Source organism: Orcinus orca, chromosome 10, assembly GCF_937001465.1.
Source record: "Orcinus orca chromosome 10, mOrcOrc1.1, whole genome shotgun sequence".
Classification (NCBI taxonomy): domain Eukaryota; kingdom Metazoa; phylum Chordata; class Mammalia; order Artiodactyla; family Delphinidae; genus Orcinus; species Orcinus orca.
In genome coordinates this window covers 31984719-32003178 of record NC_064568.1, presented here as the reverse complement: position 1 = coordinate 32003178, position 18460 = coordinate 31984719, and the positions used below count along the sequence as shown (strand labels likewise).

The window sequence follows — 18460 nt, the reverse complement described above, 5'->3', positions numbered from 1 at the left end:
ATTCCTTTTCATTGCTGGGTAGTGTTCCACTGTATGAATGTACCAGTTTGTGTATCGGTCCATGTGCTGATGGACATTCACGTTGTTTCCAGGTTTGGACAATTAAAAACAAAGCTGCTATGAACGTTTGTGTACAAATCTTTGTATGGACATATGCTTTCCTTTCTCCTGGATAAATAGTAGTCAAATGGCTGGATCATGTGGTAATGCATGTTTAACTGTTCAGGAAAATACAAAAACGTTTTCCAAAGTGGTTGTGGCATTTTACATTTCCACCCTCAATATTTGTTTTTGGTTTTTTTCTTTTAACTTTTATTGGATTATAGTTGATTTACAATGTTGTGTTAGTTTCTGCTGTAGAGCAAAGTGAATCAGTTATACATATATCCACTCTTTGTCTCTAAGTCTTACAACAAACCAAGAGGCAGTCATGTACACTTTACAGATGGGGAAGCTGGGGCTCAGCCAGATTTAAATGCTTCTTTTCAAAGGTAGATTCTGGGTTCAAACCCAGGCCCATTTGAACAAATGGGCCCTCCCCAGGTTCCATACTCAACCACTGCATCCTCTCCTGTGTGTCATCAGTTCATTAAAGAGGACAAGCAGACGGAGCCCTAACCTGGATCTGGCCAGATAACGTGGGTTTGCTCTTTTCTGTGGGTTTGTTTTAGTTTGCTTTTTTCAGCCCACACAATTTAAATAAAACTTCAATTCATTGCCAACATTTAAAAAGTGTTGATTTCATGGTTTCTCATGAAAACTGGAGTTTTCCTGAAAACACACACAATGTGCCAATGCTGGGCCCACACATCTCCTTGTGGCCACAGAGATCACTGATGCTGGATACTGAAGCCATTATATCCTTGGACAGGTCACCTGTCCCCCCAACACCTGCTGAGACACATAGGCCAAGGCCTCAGTGCCATTTATCACTCTCACACTATTATTTTACAAACCCACATCGCTCTCAGTAACAGCCAAGGGAACAAAAGACAAGTCATGGGCACAACATGAAGCTGCATGCATGTGCAGCAAGCGTATACAACCAAGTAGCAAGTGTGTCTGTGCCGAGGCACACCTAAGCTCTGCTCATGTCAAGACCCACCTGGCCCCGGAGGCCACCACGCTTGGGACCCCTGCACTGGGCACCAGTCACCATGGTGGACTCCATTTTGACCACTTACCGAGGGCTCCTGGGGACCAAAGAATGGTGACTGCCACTTGATCGTGGCAAGCATACTGACTGATGGTGATGTTCTGGGCATCGGCGATGATGTGCTTCCCCACTGGATTCAAGTAAGTGGTGCAGTCTAGAGAGTTGGGAGAATGAGAACAGTTATATATATATATATTTTTTTTTAACCTCTTTATTGGGATATAATTGCTTTACAATGGTGTGTTAGTTTCTGCTTTATAACAAAGTGAATCAGTTATACATATACATATGTTCCCATATCTCTTCCCTCTTGCCTCTCCCTCCCTCCCACCCTCCCTATCCCACCCCTCCAGGCGGTCACAAAGCACCGAGCTGATCTCCCTGTGCTATGCGGCTGCTTCCCACTAGCTATCTACCTTACGTTTGGTAGTGTATATATGCCCATGCCTCTCTCTCACTTTGTCACAACTCACCCTTCCCCCTCCCCATATCCTCAAGTCCGTTCTCCAGTAGGTGTCTTTATTCCTGTTTTACCCTTAGGTTCTTCATGACATTTTTTTTTCTTAAATTCCATATATATGTGTTAGCATACGGTATTTGTCTTTCTCTTTCTGACTTACTTCACTCTGTATGACAGACTCTAGGTCTATCCACCTCATTACAAATAGCTCAATTTCGTTTCTTTTTATGGCTGAGTAATATTCCATTGTATATATGTGCCACATCTTCTTTATCCATTCATCCGATGATGGGCACTTAGGTTGTCTCCATCTCCGGGCTATCGTAAATAGAGCTGCAATGAACATTTTGGTACATGACCCTTTTTGAATTATGGTTTTCTCAGGGTATATGCCCAGTAGTGGGATTGCTGGGTCATATGGTAGGAGAAGAGTTATATTTAAGCATTTATTTATTCTCTCCATGTTCATCTTCTCAAATTACGCAGGGCATGTTCGGAGTTAGCCAAATCTATTGTCTAAAGACGTGTGCCTAGGGACTTCCCTGGTGGCGCAGTGGTTAAGAATCCGCCTGCCAATGCGGGGGACACGGGTTCGATCTCTGGTCCAGGAAGATCCCACAGGACACGGAGCACGTAAGCCCGTGCGCCACAACTACTGAGTCCACGTGCCACAACTACTGAAGCCCGCGTGCCTAAAGCCCTTGCTCCGCAACAAGAGAAGCCACCGCAAGGAGAAGCCCACGCACCACAACAAAGAGCAGCCCCCGTTCGCTGCAACTAGAGAAAGCCCGCACGCAGCAATGAAGACTCAACACAGCCAAAGATCAGTTAATTAATTAATTTAAACTATATATATGCCTGAAATTATTTTTTAAAAAGACGTGTGCCTTAAAGCCCACAGATGACATCAAAGGTTGGCTGTTTGGAAAACTGTAAGATGCTGCAGTGGGGTTTATTTATAACACCACCCCCTCCCCTTGAGTTAAATTCTGGGACAGTGGTCGGAGGATTAGGTAAAGTCCGGAGTTTGTGTGTGTATCAGGCATTCACTTTTTACTACTCTGACATTTTACCTAAATCAATAATAATTTACATCAGTTCAATTAGTTTTTAGCATTAAAGAGTGATCTGAAGCAAAACAATGGCTAAGTAATATGGGGTTTGTTCATTTTCAGAAGAAACCTCGAGGGCGAGGGCGAGGGCGAGGGCGAGGTGACTGGGAAAAAGGAACTCATAGGAGGATGTGAATTCGTAGGGTAGTGATTCACAGCCAGACTGTTAAAGAATCCAATTAGGACCTGCCAAAGGGACTAACTGATTTCGTGATAAGCAAAGCACCTTCAATGTTAACTGGCGTGTCAAAGGTAAAACCTTTGTTCCCAAACACCACCTCATCAAAGACACCCACAACACCCCCCAAATCCAAACAGTCCCACGTAAAGACGAAAACCACCGATTCTTTGATTTTGTCTGAGGACATGACTCACTGCCACCTGCCAAGGCAGCAGCTGTGCCACCTGGTATTGCTAAGTACACTTTCAAAGTCTAAAAAGGATCCTAAAGAGCTGCCAGAAGCTTCCAGCCAGACCCAGTGGGGGGACCTCCCAGGATGGCTGCAGGCTGTTCCCGCCACTTGTGCATGGAGAATCATAGACACTAACTTGTCATTCTTATGCTGCTTTATCTTGATTTCTTTTCAGTAATTGAACTTGAAAACTTTCTTTAGTATATGATGCAAAAGGCCTTCCATCGGATTCCAAAACTACTCATTACCCCTCTGAAGTCAGGGTGTTTTGGGGGTGAAGCATTCAGAGGCATTTTCTAAGAAGCCTAGTGAGTCTGCTGCATGCCTGTCCCCCTGCTCCCCGTAAACTATACCACACATTTCCCATTTTTATGACTAAAAATATTCACTAGATATTTGAAAATCACAACAGAATATTTTAAAAATGGAGAAGTCATCCACAACCTCCCACCACACAGAAGTAACTGCTAACATCTAACGGATATGCTTGCAAGCCTTTTGACATGCACACAATATCCCTTCTTTTTAAATTTCTTATTAGAGGACAACACACATGCGCTAAAATGCACCCGCCTCCTCTCTGAAACTCCACCCTTCACTCAGCTTTGTGTCCTGCTTTTCTGCCTAACTGCTACAGAAGGCATACTCCCTTCTCTAAACTCCATCTTCTTCAAAAACAGCCACCTCGACATTTCAGTATTTCTTCTTTTGAAAAGATGTTAATAATTAATAAAACCAAATTCTACTTCTGATGACAATTCACTCTCAAAGTGTTCAACATGTGTTCACTGGGTATAGAAGAGAACTTTAGAATAGGAAAAAAATGTTGAAACATCCGTTTTAATACCCACATTGAACAAACAAGGAAACTGCAGCTAGAGTGATTGGCTGGGTGGCTTGCAATGCCACCAGTGACCAGCCCAGAAAGCCACCTCGGATAGCTCACGCAGGGCTCTTGCTATTCTATCCCCAGCACAAAGCATATGACTAAAAAATAAGTTCTGAATCAGAACTATTCAGCCTGCAAAAATCCTAGCTGAGACCAGCTTCCCAGAATAAAAAAAGACAAGATCCCCCCAGATGAGTAAAGTACAAACATTTTCATTTATTGAGGTCTATAATGAAAGAAACCTTTGACTCAAACAGCTTTAGGAAAAGATGCATGAACAAGAGTAAATCATGATTTTTTTCCCTTTGTTCATTCCTAATGCCAAAATCAGCACTCTCTGGGTTTCTGTAAATACAATTATACAAATATAAAGTCTACAAATTAAGACAATGTATTACAACCTACTCAGGCATTACCCCACTCAGAGCATGACGAAGAAACGAGAAATGCAACGTGAAAGGAGGCAAGGGGATCTGTAAAAGCTGATTTTGACGTAAAGGCAAGACATTTTCTTTCTTTGTAACGTTAAATGGCAAAGGAATAGAAACGTAAGATATTTGTAGTTTAATACTTTTGTTGAAAACTTGGTGATTGGTTCTTAGCTATTTCAAACAAACTAGTAACCAGTCAATAGAGCAATAACAGGAACTTCCTAGTGGGAGAAAGAAATTATCTTTTTTAATGGAAAACAATGACTAGGTTTTTTGCACAGCCTGGATCCAATTATTAGCAACTCTAACGTTTTGGATTCCGATTACAAAAAAATTATGCCCAAATGACATTTGGCCAAAATGCAACCTAGCTTCAGATGTCTCAGGAGTCGAGTTGTGAATTAAATTCTAACTAAATGCTGAAGACTTACAAAGAAAATAATGACCAAGGGACAGGCATTGGCACATGGGCCAAATATCTAGTCCCATGAAGAAAACAATAAGGTACTTTTAAGTTTTATAGGTAAGGATCCTCTTTCACAAAACCCCATATTAAATTAGAGATGCAAATACTTGTTTGCAGCTGACCGGAAAATTTTGAACTCTTGAATGTAATACAAGATCTACCAGGACCAAGAACATATATTAGAAATTAACTTTCTAACCTAAAGAAAGATCCCTTACACATGTCTTTACTTAGCTGAATTAAGTCTCATGGACTTGCAAGTCTTTCATTAACAGCATAGCATTTACCCAGAACATGTACACATCATGAACGTGAAATGTCTGAGTTTCCCATGTAAGTTCTCATCAGTTAACTTACAGTACCCACGTCAGCAACTGCGGGCATGAACTTGACATCCATATTTGCATCTTAAAATTGTTAGATTGCATACATGACCTCAAAAACCCTGCTTTAGCAGTGATTATTCCAGAGGCCTCAATGTGACCTACAGCCCTTACTCATAACTCTCCAAGAGATGAATTGAATGTCAAGTCACTACATATGAATCAAGCTCCTTCCTGTCAACATTTTTACTTATAATTTATGGCTCATAAGGCTAAAATGCTCATAATTCTATATAATTACCTCCTAGGGCACAAAAGCAGATGCTAAGGCGGGCTCTACATGCTTAATCAGAAAAAGCACGCCCACCTGCCCTTAGAAAACAATTCAGCCAGAAAAAGTCACACTTCCTTGAGAGAAAGGGCCAAAAAGGTACTTGGATTCTAATTCCAGTTGGAATGACTTCTAATATTAATAGATATCAATTACTGAGTGCACACGGAAGGCTAGCTCCTGAGATGAGCAGTTATAAACATTACCTCATTTAAGTGTCAAAATGACGCTGAGGAAGAAGTTAATCTTTATTTCACATGATGAGAAAACTGAGGCTTGCCAAAGTGGAGTCACCTGCCATAGTTCACAGCTGATGGGTGGGGAACAAGGTGAGAACCCAGGCCTAAGTCAAAGATGGCCAGTTGGAGACCCCTGTGCCAATCTCAGACCGATTCAGTCGGCCCACTCTGTGTTTGTGAAAATTTTTAAATAAATGCTGATATTTTTTTAAAATGTTAAATGTCCATACTGAAAAAAAAAAAGCAAATTTCCCACTCTTCTTGGAAATCACATGCGGCTGTGCTCAGGGGACATCCCTCAAGACCACACCGATCTGGAATGGAGGAGCCAGTGCTCCTCTAAGACCAGACGCAGGCGACCCAGTTTACCACAGTCCCTACCACTCCTGCACCTGGTACCTGCGCTCACTGTTCCCCTGCTGGGCCCTACAGGCATCTGCGTTTTTCTTAAGGATATGGCTATGTCCTGAGGAAATCAGGGGAGATCTCCACACACAGCTTCTCTCAACACTTTAGAGGACAACTGACCTGTTCGAGCTCCGAAATACTTGGGGTTGCTTAACTGAGACTGCGGTGCTTTAGCTCTGTGGACAAACCTGAGCAGGTTCAGAAAATCCCTCAACTCCAGGACCTGCAGTGTCCCTGATTAAGCACGACTGTGGAAGCTTTAGATCACTGAAAGGGCTCCATTCTTCGGCGGTCAAGCCGTTCACTTACTGTCATATCTGAAGGTGATGTTATGCAGCCCGCTGTTTCTGCTGGCCGGCCCCACTCCCTGTGGGAAAACAGGAGAACGTGAGAAGGAGTGAAGCCAATTTGCTTTTCCATCACAAATTCCCCACGGAGTCAAAACACACGCATGATCGCAGAGACCCAGGGTCATGCCAGTCACCAAGCAACATCCACGCTCTCCGTGTCCCCCTCCGTCCCCCCACACAGCTCCCTCTAGCCCAGGAGATTCTTAACTGCCAGGCCACAGGGATCAGGAGTACTCACGTCCCCTGAAACAATAGCAGCAGAGGCTGCTCTGCATTTGGGGGTTAAATAATAATTCATTAACAGTAAAACTGGGAGAGAGTGACCGTGAGCTGCCAGCTGGAACCCTTCCAGTTGGATCCACTTTGAGCACTGATTGGTTATAAAATCTGCCTACCAGACACTCTCGTCCAAAAGCCCTATTAAGCCATAACAGATAGGCAATTCCTCAAGCCTAAGGAAACAGGTTTTTCATTCCAAGACCAGGAATGAGTGTGGGAATAAGCTGTTACTTTTAATGAGAAAAGTCTTCACTGCCTCCATACCTGTGCTTAGAGCATAGAAGGTGGATCATAGAAGAAGACTTTGAAAGGTCTAACTCTAACTCTTAGGGGTGTGGCTTTTAGCCATCTGTACTCTTAATAGCAGGGATAACAACTCTGCCAGACCTCCCATTTTAATTACAGCATCCACAGAGGGAGCCCCGGAATCCTCCTGTTGGCCGCACCTTGTCCTGACCCACCACTTATCCATCATGGGAAAGAGCAGCTAAAGATCTCCCGACACTGGTTTAACTGTTTCTGTGATAATCTGCAAATGTGCCATTCAGCATTAATTGCAGAATTCTCCCCCAAAATGTTAATTCTTAAATGCTAAATGATGGGAAAATATTCTAACCACACAGCTGAAGTTTCCACCCAACAAGGGGGATGTTAGGGAAAACCATATGCTGGCAGTCTGGTATTTAATGGGCAATTGTTACACTAAGACACAATGTGCAGAACACTTCTGATGGAGCCCAGGGTCTCAGGTCACAACCCCGGCACATCCATATGCTACCAGCGTGTTCACGCTGCTTATCCTGAAGCCAGGCATACCCTCTGAAACTGTATCCCTGGGCTCAGATAAACATGGACCTTGGGAAAGCACAGCTGTGCAGAAAAGGATGGAAACACATCATTCTAATTAAAGTGAGGGATAAGCAGTAACAGAAAATCTCAATCAACACGGGGCACTAGCCCCATGGTCTACTGGGGTTCCGTTCCCCTTCTTCCTGATTCACCTTCCTTCTCCAGCTGTCCTCCTTCCATCCACCCTTCCACACATACACAAGGTTCCAGAATTCCTCACCTGAACGGAAACACTTTGGAAAGTGTTATTACCTTATTAAAACCCTAAATGCCTCCATAACTGCTTAGGGACGGGGCCACAGTCTGTGTGACTGGAGGATGCCCAACTTACAGATAGCCATGACCAGAGCAACACGACCAGCTGGGGACCAGGAAAGAGACGATGCAAAACCCGCACAATCCCTCAGTAATGCCCAAGGGGTGTGCCCCAAGCCACACCCTTCTCCTCCCATACAAACCCCCAGAATATAAATTCACTCACCATCTATTATGAGCCAGACATTATCCTAGGTACAGTGGTGAACACAACAGCCACTATCCCTGCCCTCAGGAGCGAAGTGGCTCATTCTTTCAAAGAACAGTAACTGGGTATGTGGATCACACGCAGGGCATACAGACAAATCTCAAGTCACACCCTGACCCTCCAAGAACTCTCAGTGTAGATGGCATACAAGGTCTCTGCAGCTAGGGTGAAAGGGCCAGCCATAAATAAGCCTACAGTGTATGAAATGCCACATGCAGCGCCTCAGTAAGGATGAACCCAGGGTAAGAACACCACGTACTAGAAGCTGAAGAGAGGGAAGGATAACTGGGCTAGAATGGAGAGGAAAGGGGAGTCTCAGGGGAGGGAAACAAAAATGTAATCCAGGGGCCAAGGTAAGTACCTTAATCCTTCATCCTCTAGCTGGGACCAAGGGCGAACCACTTCACTCCACTGGGTGTGAATCTCCTCAACTGTTTTTATTAAAAGACAATTTGCATGACTTTCCTCTGAGAAGGGAGTTTGAGGAGGACCACGTGAAGCCATGCAGAGGAAGCACTTTTCAAAAAGGAGATGCACTCCATTTAATAGCATGCTCCAAGGCGTGTAGGACTCTGGTGACCAATCACCTCGCTTGTAGGACTTTGTCAGCTTTTCATTTTGCTCTTGTTCGCCCTGTATTTCTACTGCAACATGTTTTTAACAGATATTCATTGGGCACTTGCCATGAATGCATTGTGGAAAGGAGCCCAAGACAGCGAGATGTGCTACATCCTGTATACAAGAACCTAAATCACTCCAAATAAGGTCTCTGTGATGTATGTGGAGCTGCTCAGAAGTGGGCCCAGTGAGCTGGCCTCAAAGGACAGTGAGGCTTGCCTATGGCATCCATTCACTACCCACTGAGCATTCCACCTTCATCCAAGCCCCAAAGAGCACTCAGCCATGAACGAGACCCGGGGCCTGACCTCAAGGAGCTCTGGTCACCGAGGTGATCTCCTAATGCGCAAATCTGTCCTCATTCGTCTGCTCCAAGCCCACCGCTGGCTCCCTGTACCTCCTAGACCATTCCTGACGTGGCCCCTGCCTACCTTCTCAATCACTCTCCTTCCTACCTTCCACCCCCGTCTGGGCCTGCATGACTGCTCAGCACATGTTCTGGAGACCTTCATATTCCCAGAATGCCCTTCCCATCACCCGGGGCCTGTTCCCCCGAGGGCTTCTCACCTTAGCCTAGCCTCTCTCACACTCCGTTCCTGACACATTAGTCTGCCTGCACTCTCACTTGATGGGAGCACAGGGATCCACCTCCACGATTTGACTGGCATGGCACTTCTGTGAATGTAGATGCAAAATGGTAACACTAATTCCACAGGAAATCAGAGACCATCCAAGGCTGATCTTGGAGCTTAGAAGCAAGAGGCACCATTGCAGGCACCAGCTCCTGTGTGTACTGTAAAGACTTTTCGCTCTTGGAAGTCGTCAAGTGCACAGCTTCTCAGCACATGCCTCAGACAGATGCTCCACGAGGCTGTCCTCAGCTCACACCTAAATAATGCTTCAGCTGCTCCAGAGCCCTCAGAAACCACCTGAGAAACAGTATGTCCAGGCTGGCTCACAGAACACTGGTTTTCTTTACACTTGGTGGTAGACAGAATAACAACCACCCCCCGCAACATGTCCACATCATAATCCCCAGAACCCATGAATATGTTACTTTACATAACAAAGGGGCTATGAGATTAAGTTTCAGGATCTTGAGATGGGGAGAGTATTCTGAATTATCCAGGTGGGCCTAATATAATCACAAGGGTCCTTAGAAGAGGGAGAGAGGAAGGTCAGAGTCAGAGAAGGAGATGTGACAAAGGAAACAAAAGGCAGAGAGACAGAGACAATGATTTAAAGATGCTATGCTACGGGTTTTGAAGATGGAGGAGCAACGCGGCCGGCCTCAAGATGCGGGAAAGGGCAAGGAATGGATTCTCCCCCAGAGCCTCCAGATGGAGCCAGACCTGCCAACACCTTGATTTTAACCCCATAAGATTCATTTTGGAATTCTAATGTCAAGAACTGTAAGATAATAAATTTGTGGTGTTTTAAGCCACTAAGTTGGTGGTAATTTTTTATGACAGCAGCAATTGAAAGCAAATTACTTAAATAATTTCAGTTGCCACATGGGATGAACGTCTCTCACACACACACACACGTGCACACGCGTGTGGTTTATACGGCCGTTCTCCCCTCCCAGACCGAGGGCAGACTGATCACTTGCCACTGCGCTCTTCCACCCCACTCCCCGCTTCAGGCATACACGGAACACTGAACCATGACAGCTGCTGCTTGAGATTTTGCCGTCCTAGACAGAGGTTTCTGTGGGCTACTCTGGGGCTTATCTGGAGTAAAAGAGTGGTTAACAGAATGGGCTTTGGAGTTGCCAAAGGTGTGTTCAAATCGTCCACTTTCCAGCTGTGTGACCTTAGGCAAACTTCTCAACCTTTCTGAGCCTCATTCACCAGAGCTATAAAGTGTTTGAATCAAGCTTCCTGGAAAGGATTGGTGTGGGGACCATGTGAGATGATTGACATATATCAAGTGCTCTGCACATTTCCTGGCACATATTGAAACGGTTATTTCGTAGGCAGTAATGGTTATGCTATGATTCCTGCCCTAATAAACATGGTGAGAGTTGTGCTACAAGGGGACACGTGAGATAGGCAGGGTGACGCTCACAGGAAGTAGCATCTCCAGGTATGATCTGTCTCCAGCATCCAGACCTTGGGGGTACTGTGGGAGAAGAGGCAGCCGTGCAGGTCAGGGCAAGGTGGCAGAAGGCACCAACCACCAGACTAAGGACTGTGTTCTGCTGTTGGTCTTGGTGGGAACTGGGCAACCCAGGGACTCCATCTCTGCAAAGCACTCAGGTTGAACCAGATGGGGAGAAACTCAAGGCAAAGCGACCATGGCATTCCCCACAGTCCAGGGCCTAGCACATAGTCAGCCCTCGATAAATATCAGTTTTCTGTCAGAATGAATACATGCATAATTGAGCCAGGTAATATATCCAGAGAACCCAGGAAGGCCTAGCTTGTTGTGACAAGGTGACTTATGGGCTTACAATCAGGTCCCACCATAAGGGAACACAGAAGGCAACTCACAAAGCTGGTCAACAGCTTCAGAAGCTGTTTCTTAAGGAAACAATTCCAAGCTCTTACCTACTACACCCGATTTGATATTTAATGAGCTGACAATTAAGAATACTTGCAAAAAAAAAAGAATACTTGCTTATTGCCTGTTACTTAAAAAAATGCCAGTGCTGTAGCCTCAGGGTGTCACATTCTTGGTTAATTAACCACCCCCATTTGGTGCACTAACGGCAGCTTTTAATTTGTTCCAATGCGAGCTAAGAAGCTAGCCCCAGGTGCCTGGAGCTCAGCTGTGAACTCTCTATGGTGAGCAAGGAAGGAAGCAGCAAATGGGGACAGAAGAGAGAAAACATCTTTTACTCTGGAAAGGGGAAGGGGAGGATAACCCCTAAGTGCTCTAAAGAAATAAAATTCAAAAGGCAAAAACCCACACCATGCTCCACCCATGGCAAAAAAGCAAAGGCCTGGACACAAAGACAGCCACAGAGCAGGAATCCCACACAGAGCTGCCAGCATCACCATGAGGGGCGTCAGATGGCCAATTTCCTGAGGGACACTGGGGGATTCTGGGCCATTTGAAGATACCAACTTGCCAGAGCAACATTTTCAATCCAGCTCCAAAACAGCTTAACTGCCATTTAGGAAAAATGCATTTTGAAAAGGACTGTGCTAATTATAGTGCCCCCTTTCCATGGAAGGTAAGCCAAACAGTAAGGCCTACACAAGACTGCTTTCAAATCAATTAAGGAACTTTCAGAAAGCTAGTAAAGTTTTAGCGAACTGAGATTGGGTGAGAATTTAAATAAGACCATTTGTCAGAAAAAACTGAAAGGATGGTTTGTTTTTAAAGGCACACCGACCAAGTAACTACTTCAAACGGTGGGCAACTCAAACGTCCTCTTTTCCATAACATTGCCTCCATCTTTGAGTTTCCAGTGTGTTAATGAGACTAAAAAGCAGACAGTTCTGTGAGGCTTGAAATCCACAAGGGGACTGATGTTTTTGCCTATGACCGGTAGACATCATGAGGGCTAGAGGCAGGACATGGGGTCCATTTACTTCGTGCAGGTTCAGATGGTTTCAGAAATGAAGGCAGATCCCACTTACTTCAGTTCAAACCTTTAGCTAAAAAAAAAAAAAAAAAAATCAGCCAAGGCAGAGAAGCCCCAGGTGAGGCAAGCCGAGGAGAATGCTGGCAAACCCAAAACACAAGGAAAATAAATCACAAAGCCAGCTTGGGCCCGATCTATCTACTCAAGATATTCACTCCACATTCCCGGGAAATGTTCTCTCTCACTCTCCATCTAGAAGCAACCAACTTCAGACATGCAGGGTGCCAGCCAGCTGTCTGCTTTGGGGAGGTGAGGTCTTGGATGTCTAGTGGGGAACACACAAGCTCTTGAGAAGTGCCAGTGGGTTCCCACCAGCAATTACCACGTCGGCCCAAAAAGACCTGGAGATCTTAAGTTAATTAGAGAGATTTGCTCGAGGAGGTAGGAAGTCACTACTCCAAAGCATCGCCTGTGCACCAGACCAAAGCCATAATCATGATTCATCTCTGACGTGCTGCTAATCATCATACACATGTTCCTAATTTCACGCTCTCCAAAGGAAAGCTGAAGGGACAATTGTTTCTGACCTCTAACATGGAGCCAACCTATGCCAAGTTACCATGTGTCCTGCTTATCAAACTGAAAGCTCTAGTTTTCATCTAAGCATCTTTTCACTATTCCACCCTCCTCCACGGTGCCCCCCCCAAGGAAATCCATTCACTAAAGACAAAGATGTGGTAGTGCATTTATATGAGTTGTTTCTCAGACAGTAATTTTTCTTTTCTTTTTTTAAAAATTGAGATACCATTGACATACAACACTGTGTAAGTTTAAAGTGTACAACGTGTTGATTTGATACATTTATGTACTGCAATATGATAGCAACTTTTCTACATGGTGGTGGCCTAAATGGAATTTAATACATTTTAATATATCCTTCCCTGCTGCAGACTTTATAATTTTCTTATTGCCTTGCCACTGGAACATGCATATGCAGTTAGAGCCCAGATATCAAAACACACACACACACACACACACACACACACACACACACACACCAACTTTTTTCCTGTGTTTAAAAACAAAACAAAGCTCTGTAGCCACCTTGGTTTTCACAGAGCAGAAGCCCAAGTACTTTTTCCAATGAGTCTGTTAAGGATCTGGGCTGTGTGTTCTCTCATGGCTGATACTCGCAAACAGACAGGATTTTTCCAATCCTCAAAATGTTAAAAGCAAGCTATAAAACATGCCTCTGGACGGAGAGCCAGACCTTTCCCCTCTGCTGCACACACCACTCCCATCCACACAAATGAGAACCTCATGTTAAAGAACTGGCATCTTTAAGGTAACAGTCAACCCATCTGCAGTTTCAAAAGCACACACAGACAACTCACAGACACAGATTAACTGGTCTTCTGTAAATACCGGATATGAAGAGGAAGCAAACAACCAACCACCCGAGAACAGACCCAGCAAATCAGCTACCGGCTCCCTCTCACGTAGCAGTGAAAGGTAGTTACGAAGACTTTGCTCCAGAAGCCCGAGAAAGTATCTTCCCGCGAGGGCAAAATAGTGATTAGACAACAGAGGAAAACTTAGAGCTATAAACATGATTGTTATGCCTAAACTCAGAGGAAATGTTTGGATCAAAACAAAACTACTAATAAAAAGCCTTAGGACCACACAGACATTGTGCACTGAATTGTGCTGACTTCAAATACTGCTTCCGAGGCCCCGGGATGGAGTCTCCAAATACTGTATCACATCTGGAATTCTGCTTTTACAGCATAAATGCCTGCAGAAATGGGGGACTGTGATGTTGCCATGGGGACCTAGCCTCCACCAGCTAGGCAGGTCCCCAGCATGCCCCACACATGTGCTTCCTTCAAGGTGGATTTCACATCTCTGGAAATTATGGAAGGCTGCCCTTTCAGGTTTTAATGCTAATCGAAACATCACAGGCTACACTATAAAGCAAGGCGACCCCTTCTGTCAGCCTATTATTTCTGTCCACACGGTGGTCTTGGACAGAAAAACCTCCTTAAAATAACAGAGGGAAGCAGCAAGTCAACATTAGACCCCTTTTCATAAGTTACTTAAACTCTCCTGTCTCTGGCTGCAAAAATCCAAGTCAGTCAACCTGTGCTCAGGGCCACCCCCCATCGCTTGCCTCCGGGAGGGATCAAGCTCAGGCTCCCAGGCTGCTTTGCCCCATTGCCGGAAATGAGCCATTAATGCCATCCCAGCAGTGCTCCTGCCAAGGCAGGATGTCTTCACTTTTAATTGTTGATGACCCCTTTGCTGTTAAGGGGAAAGAGTTTCTAGAACCCCTAGAAGAATCCTGTGAGAAACATTCCTCACCCAATTTCCCACAGAAACATTTCTTATACAATTTCGGGGCATTCCCAGAGCTCCCAGAGGCCACTGAGCGCTTTCCAGGCCCCAGGTCCAAAGCCACGTTTAGACACAAAGATTCCAGAGACGCCACATAGAAATGAGGGGGTGCATCTTGGCTTCCCCCCTTCCCTGGGATGCAACCCCTCCAACCAGCCCCTCCAGGTGTGGGTTCAGATATACACAAACAGAACAAAATCCGCCTTGAGTGCTGGCAGGTGCCTCCCATCACTCCTGATCCTGCCATAGTCCTACCTCTCTAGGACCCCAACTGGCTCAAAACAGTGGTAAAGACCCTCATCCCTCTTTTCCCTAGGAGCATTCTTCCATCAGTTCTGACTAGAATGTTCCAAGCCAAAACTCCACTGACCCTTCTGATACGTATCTGCCTCTTTGCAAGGTCTGGCCTTTCTCAGATTTCCTGGGGGAAAGGAGGGGAATCAGCTCACCCAGAGGTAAAGCAACAGTCACCAAGCCCCACGGGCAGATTGAGGGGACTCAGGCCTTCTGGTCCTCAGCCCTGCGACCTCCCGATCCAACACTTCCACCTAGTCTGTTAGGTAACACATCCCAAAATGTCCCCGAGATGCAGCTGCAGTGTGTGTGTGTGTGTGTGTGTGTGTGTGTGTGTGTGTGTGTGTGTGTGTGTGTGTGTGTGTGTGTGTGTGTGTGTGTGTGTGTGTGTGTGTGTGTGTGTGTGTGTGTGTGTGTGTGTGTGTGTGTGTGTGTGTGCGCCCAGCCACACAGGGTGAAAAAATAAAGGCACCAGGAAGTCAGCAGCGTGGCTCCAGGTGTTAACACTTAGCGCATCCTGCCCAACCCCACCAGCTTGAGGCCGCCTGGGAGCCGGACACAGCAATTAGGCCCTTCCCGGGCTGGGCGCCTTTGTCCCCTTGCTACCATCATTAGTGTCTGACTTCCTGTGCACAACGGGGGTGGGGGTGGGGGGCAATCACCGGCTGACCGGGCAGGACATTAGACTTCCTTTGTCAAAGACCCTCAAATGTTAACAAGCAAGTGAACAAGCTTCTCCTCTGCCCCACCCCCCCACTCCCAGCCACTCCTCCAGCCCACCAAACACTCCGGGGCAAGTCTCAACAGTCTTGGTTCCCCCCACTTGGGGGAATGTGAGTTCCTTGGGAGCAGTATCAAGTCTCCACGTCGATTTCCCAGAGCCGTTCACCTACAAGCATGTCACTGGCATTTGCTGAGTACCTGACGGTTACCGGGGCCGTGTTACTTGTCCTGCGTTAACGAGGGTGAAAACGAACAACGATGACGGTGCTCGGACAACGTGAGACCCAGGCTGTTCGACGCTCAGCTCAGTCCCCCCCCCTAAGCACAGGTGTCCCATTCAAGTGTGCTCATGGGCTAAAGTGCAAGATGGTCTCAAGATGCAAGGATGTGCTGAAGGTTTGAGTAATATCACTGATCAGATCTGAAAATGGGGGAGTGTGAGTTGTTATATAGCTGCAACCCACATCCCTAAAAACCTCTCATTTACCCGTCATCCCTCCCAACAGAGGGCCCCAGCTTTTTCTGTGGGGACACAGATGTCTTTGAGGATTTGGTGAGAGCTGTGGCACACATGTACGCATGCAAATTCTTCAGGAGGTTTCAGCATTCCTGAAATCCACCCAGGCTCTCACCTGCCTGCCTTATTGATAGCATGATAGCCTAACACCAGGCCTACAGAAGAAGTGGTTTAGTGACCCAAGGGAAACTGGCAATTAAAAAACAAAATTCAAATAGGGCACGAGGTGGTTGGAAGTAAGATCTCAGTTTTAAATAAAACTCCGAATTAATGTCTCAACTGTAATCCTTTGTGGGCAGTATTTATTACAACTCAGAAATTGAACAATTTGTCCAAGACATGTTGGGACTCATGAACTTCAGAAAGTAGGAGCATAAAAGGCAACCATTTCTGCTGTGAAACACAGGAGCCCATTAAGAGCTTCTATCACTTTTCGGATCACAGGTGACAACAGTCACATCTGCAGTCAAGTCAGTTTTACTGAATTTTGTTTTAAAAAAAATAAACTGCAGTGTGGTTAATTCTTATTCTTTTTTTCCTCCCTTTGCTGAATGGGAAGGAACATACTCGTGGTGTCCAGAAGATGGAGAAAACAGCTGAGTTTCCCACTTCTGCTCAACTGCTTCTTCCTGTCTGTCGTGTATTGTTGTCAGCACACAAAATTAAGTCACGTTTGGGATACATTCTTAAATATTTGCCCAAGAACCACTATGGAGGATAATCTGAAACTCCAGTTTTCCAGGGACTTCCCTGGTGGCACAGTGGTTAAGAATCCACCGGTCAGTGCAGCGGACACGGGTTCGATCAGGACGATCCCACATGCTGCCGAGCAGCGAAGCCCGTGAGCCACAACTACTGAAGCCCACGTGCCTAGAGACCGTGCTCCGCAACAAGAGAAGCCACTGCAATGAGAAGCCCGCACACCACAAGGATGAGCAGCCCCCGCTCACCGCAACGATAGAAAGCCCACACGCAGCAGTGAAGACCCAACGCAGCCAAAAATAAATTAATTTAAAAAAATTTTTTTAAGTTTTTAAAAAAATAAAACTGCAGTTTTCCAAAATGAAGAATTATCTACGACTTTGACTTCTGCTCCAGACATACCAAAACTCATTCAAGCTTCAAAAATTAGATGTTGGTAACAGCAGAGAAAGGACACTATCACTTCCATGATGCCAAGTCCCCCACAAGCTTATTTACATGAACCCAACAAGTTTCAAAGAGTAAATCATTTCACCTTCGGCTGTGATTTTTACCTTTTGCCAAACCAATTTTTAAATAGTAGGTAATCGGAAGGATATATTCCAATGCTAATGGTCCTTGCAACTTTAAGTCTCCCTACTTCTTGGATGGAAGCCAGCAGTCTGCCCTTAAACTATAAGCAATAAATCCAGAAGACTCTCTTTCCTAATTTCCCAATGATACCACATGGAATTCCCATTAAAGCACTCACATGCAAACATACACACAACGACATACCAATTAAATCATTGTATGATTTTAGGCCAGGAAATAATTGTGTTTGCCAAAAACTATGCATCTTGGTTTTTATTTCCTTGAACAGCTAAAATGTCATTCTGGGAAGAAGGGCAAAGAATAAAGTAAAAATGAAGTATCAATGTCTTGGTGGATTTCAGATTAAGATAAATGTTCCCTGTGGGTGAAGCAGAGAGTGCAGAGTTCCCAGGCATGAAGAGTTCCCTGTACTACCTCCCCAGGGACTCCTGGCATAGATTGGTAGAGAGGTAAATTAGCAAATTCATATGAGGCAGGCAGGGCAAATGGAACAGCAGGTAGGTGCACACTTCCTTTCTGATGAAGTGGCCCTGGTGGCGGATTCCTACTCCCCCAAGGGGTTGAGGCAAGCAAATGGCACACATAACCTTCCTCCTTGACCTGTCAACAGGAAGAAATCAATGCACCTTGTCCCTTCATTAGCCTTCCCATGGAGAAGTGTTTACAAAATCAAAGCAATATGGTGGAAATCACTTAGAAGCCTGTAACATTTTATCATGAAGTTAGGGTGAAACAGAGACTTACCAGAAAAATTTAAAAGCAGTGATTAGGTATTTTTAAGAAAGGGAATTCCCTGGCAGTCCAGTGGTTAGGACTCCGCACTTCCACTGCAGGGGACACGGGTTCAATCCCTG

The 18460-nt window shown here is 45.3% G+C and overlaps 1 protein-coding gene across 1 annotated transcript in view; it reads right to left on the bottom strand.

The window, feature by feature from the left end:
• IL17RD (interleukin 17 receptor D) overlaps nucleotides 1-18460 on the bottom strand; it is a 67086-nt gene that overhangs the window by 20458 nt on the left and 28168 nt on the right. Inside the window, exons 2-3 of the mRNA XM_004267939.3 lie at nucleotides 6538-6595; nucleotides 1185-1310 (exon numbers count right to left, since the gene is read on the bottom strand). Of these exons, the coding sequence (XP_004267987.1) occupies nucleotides 1185-1310; nucleotides 6538-6595 (184 nt within the window). The remainder of the gene's footprint in view (nucleotides 1-1184; nucleotides 1311-6537; nucleotides 6596-18460) is intronic.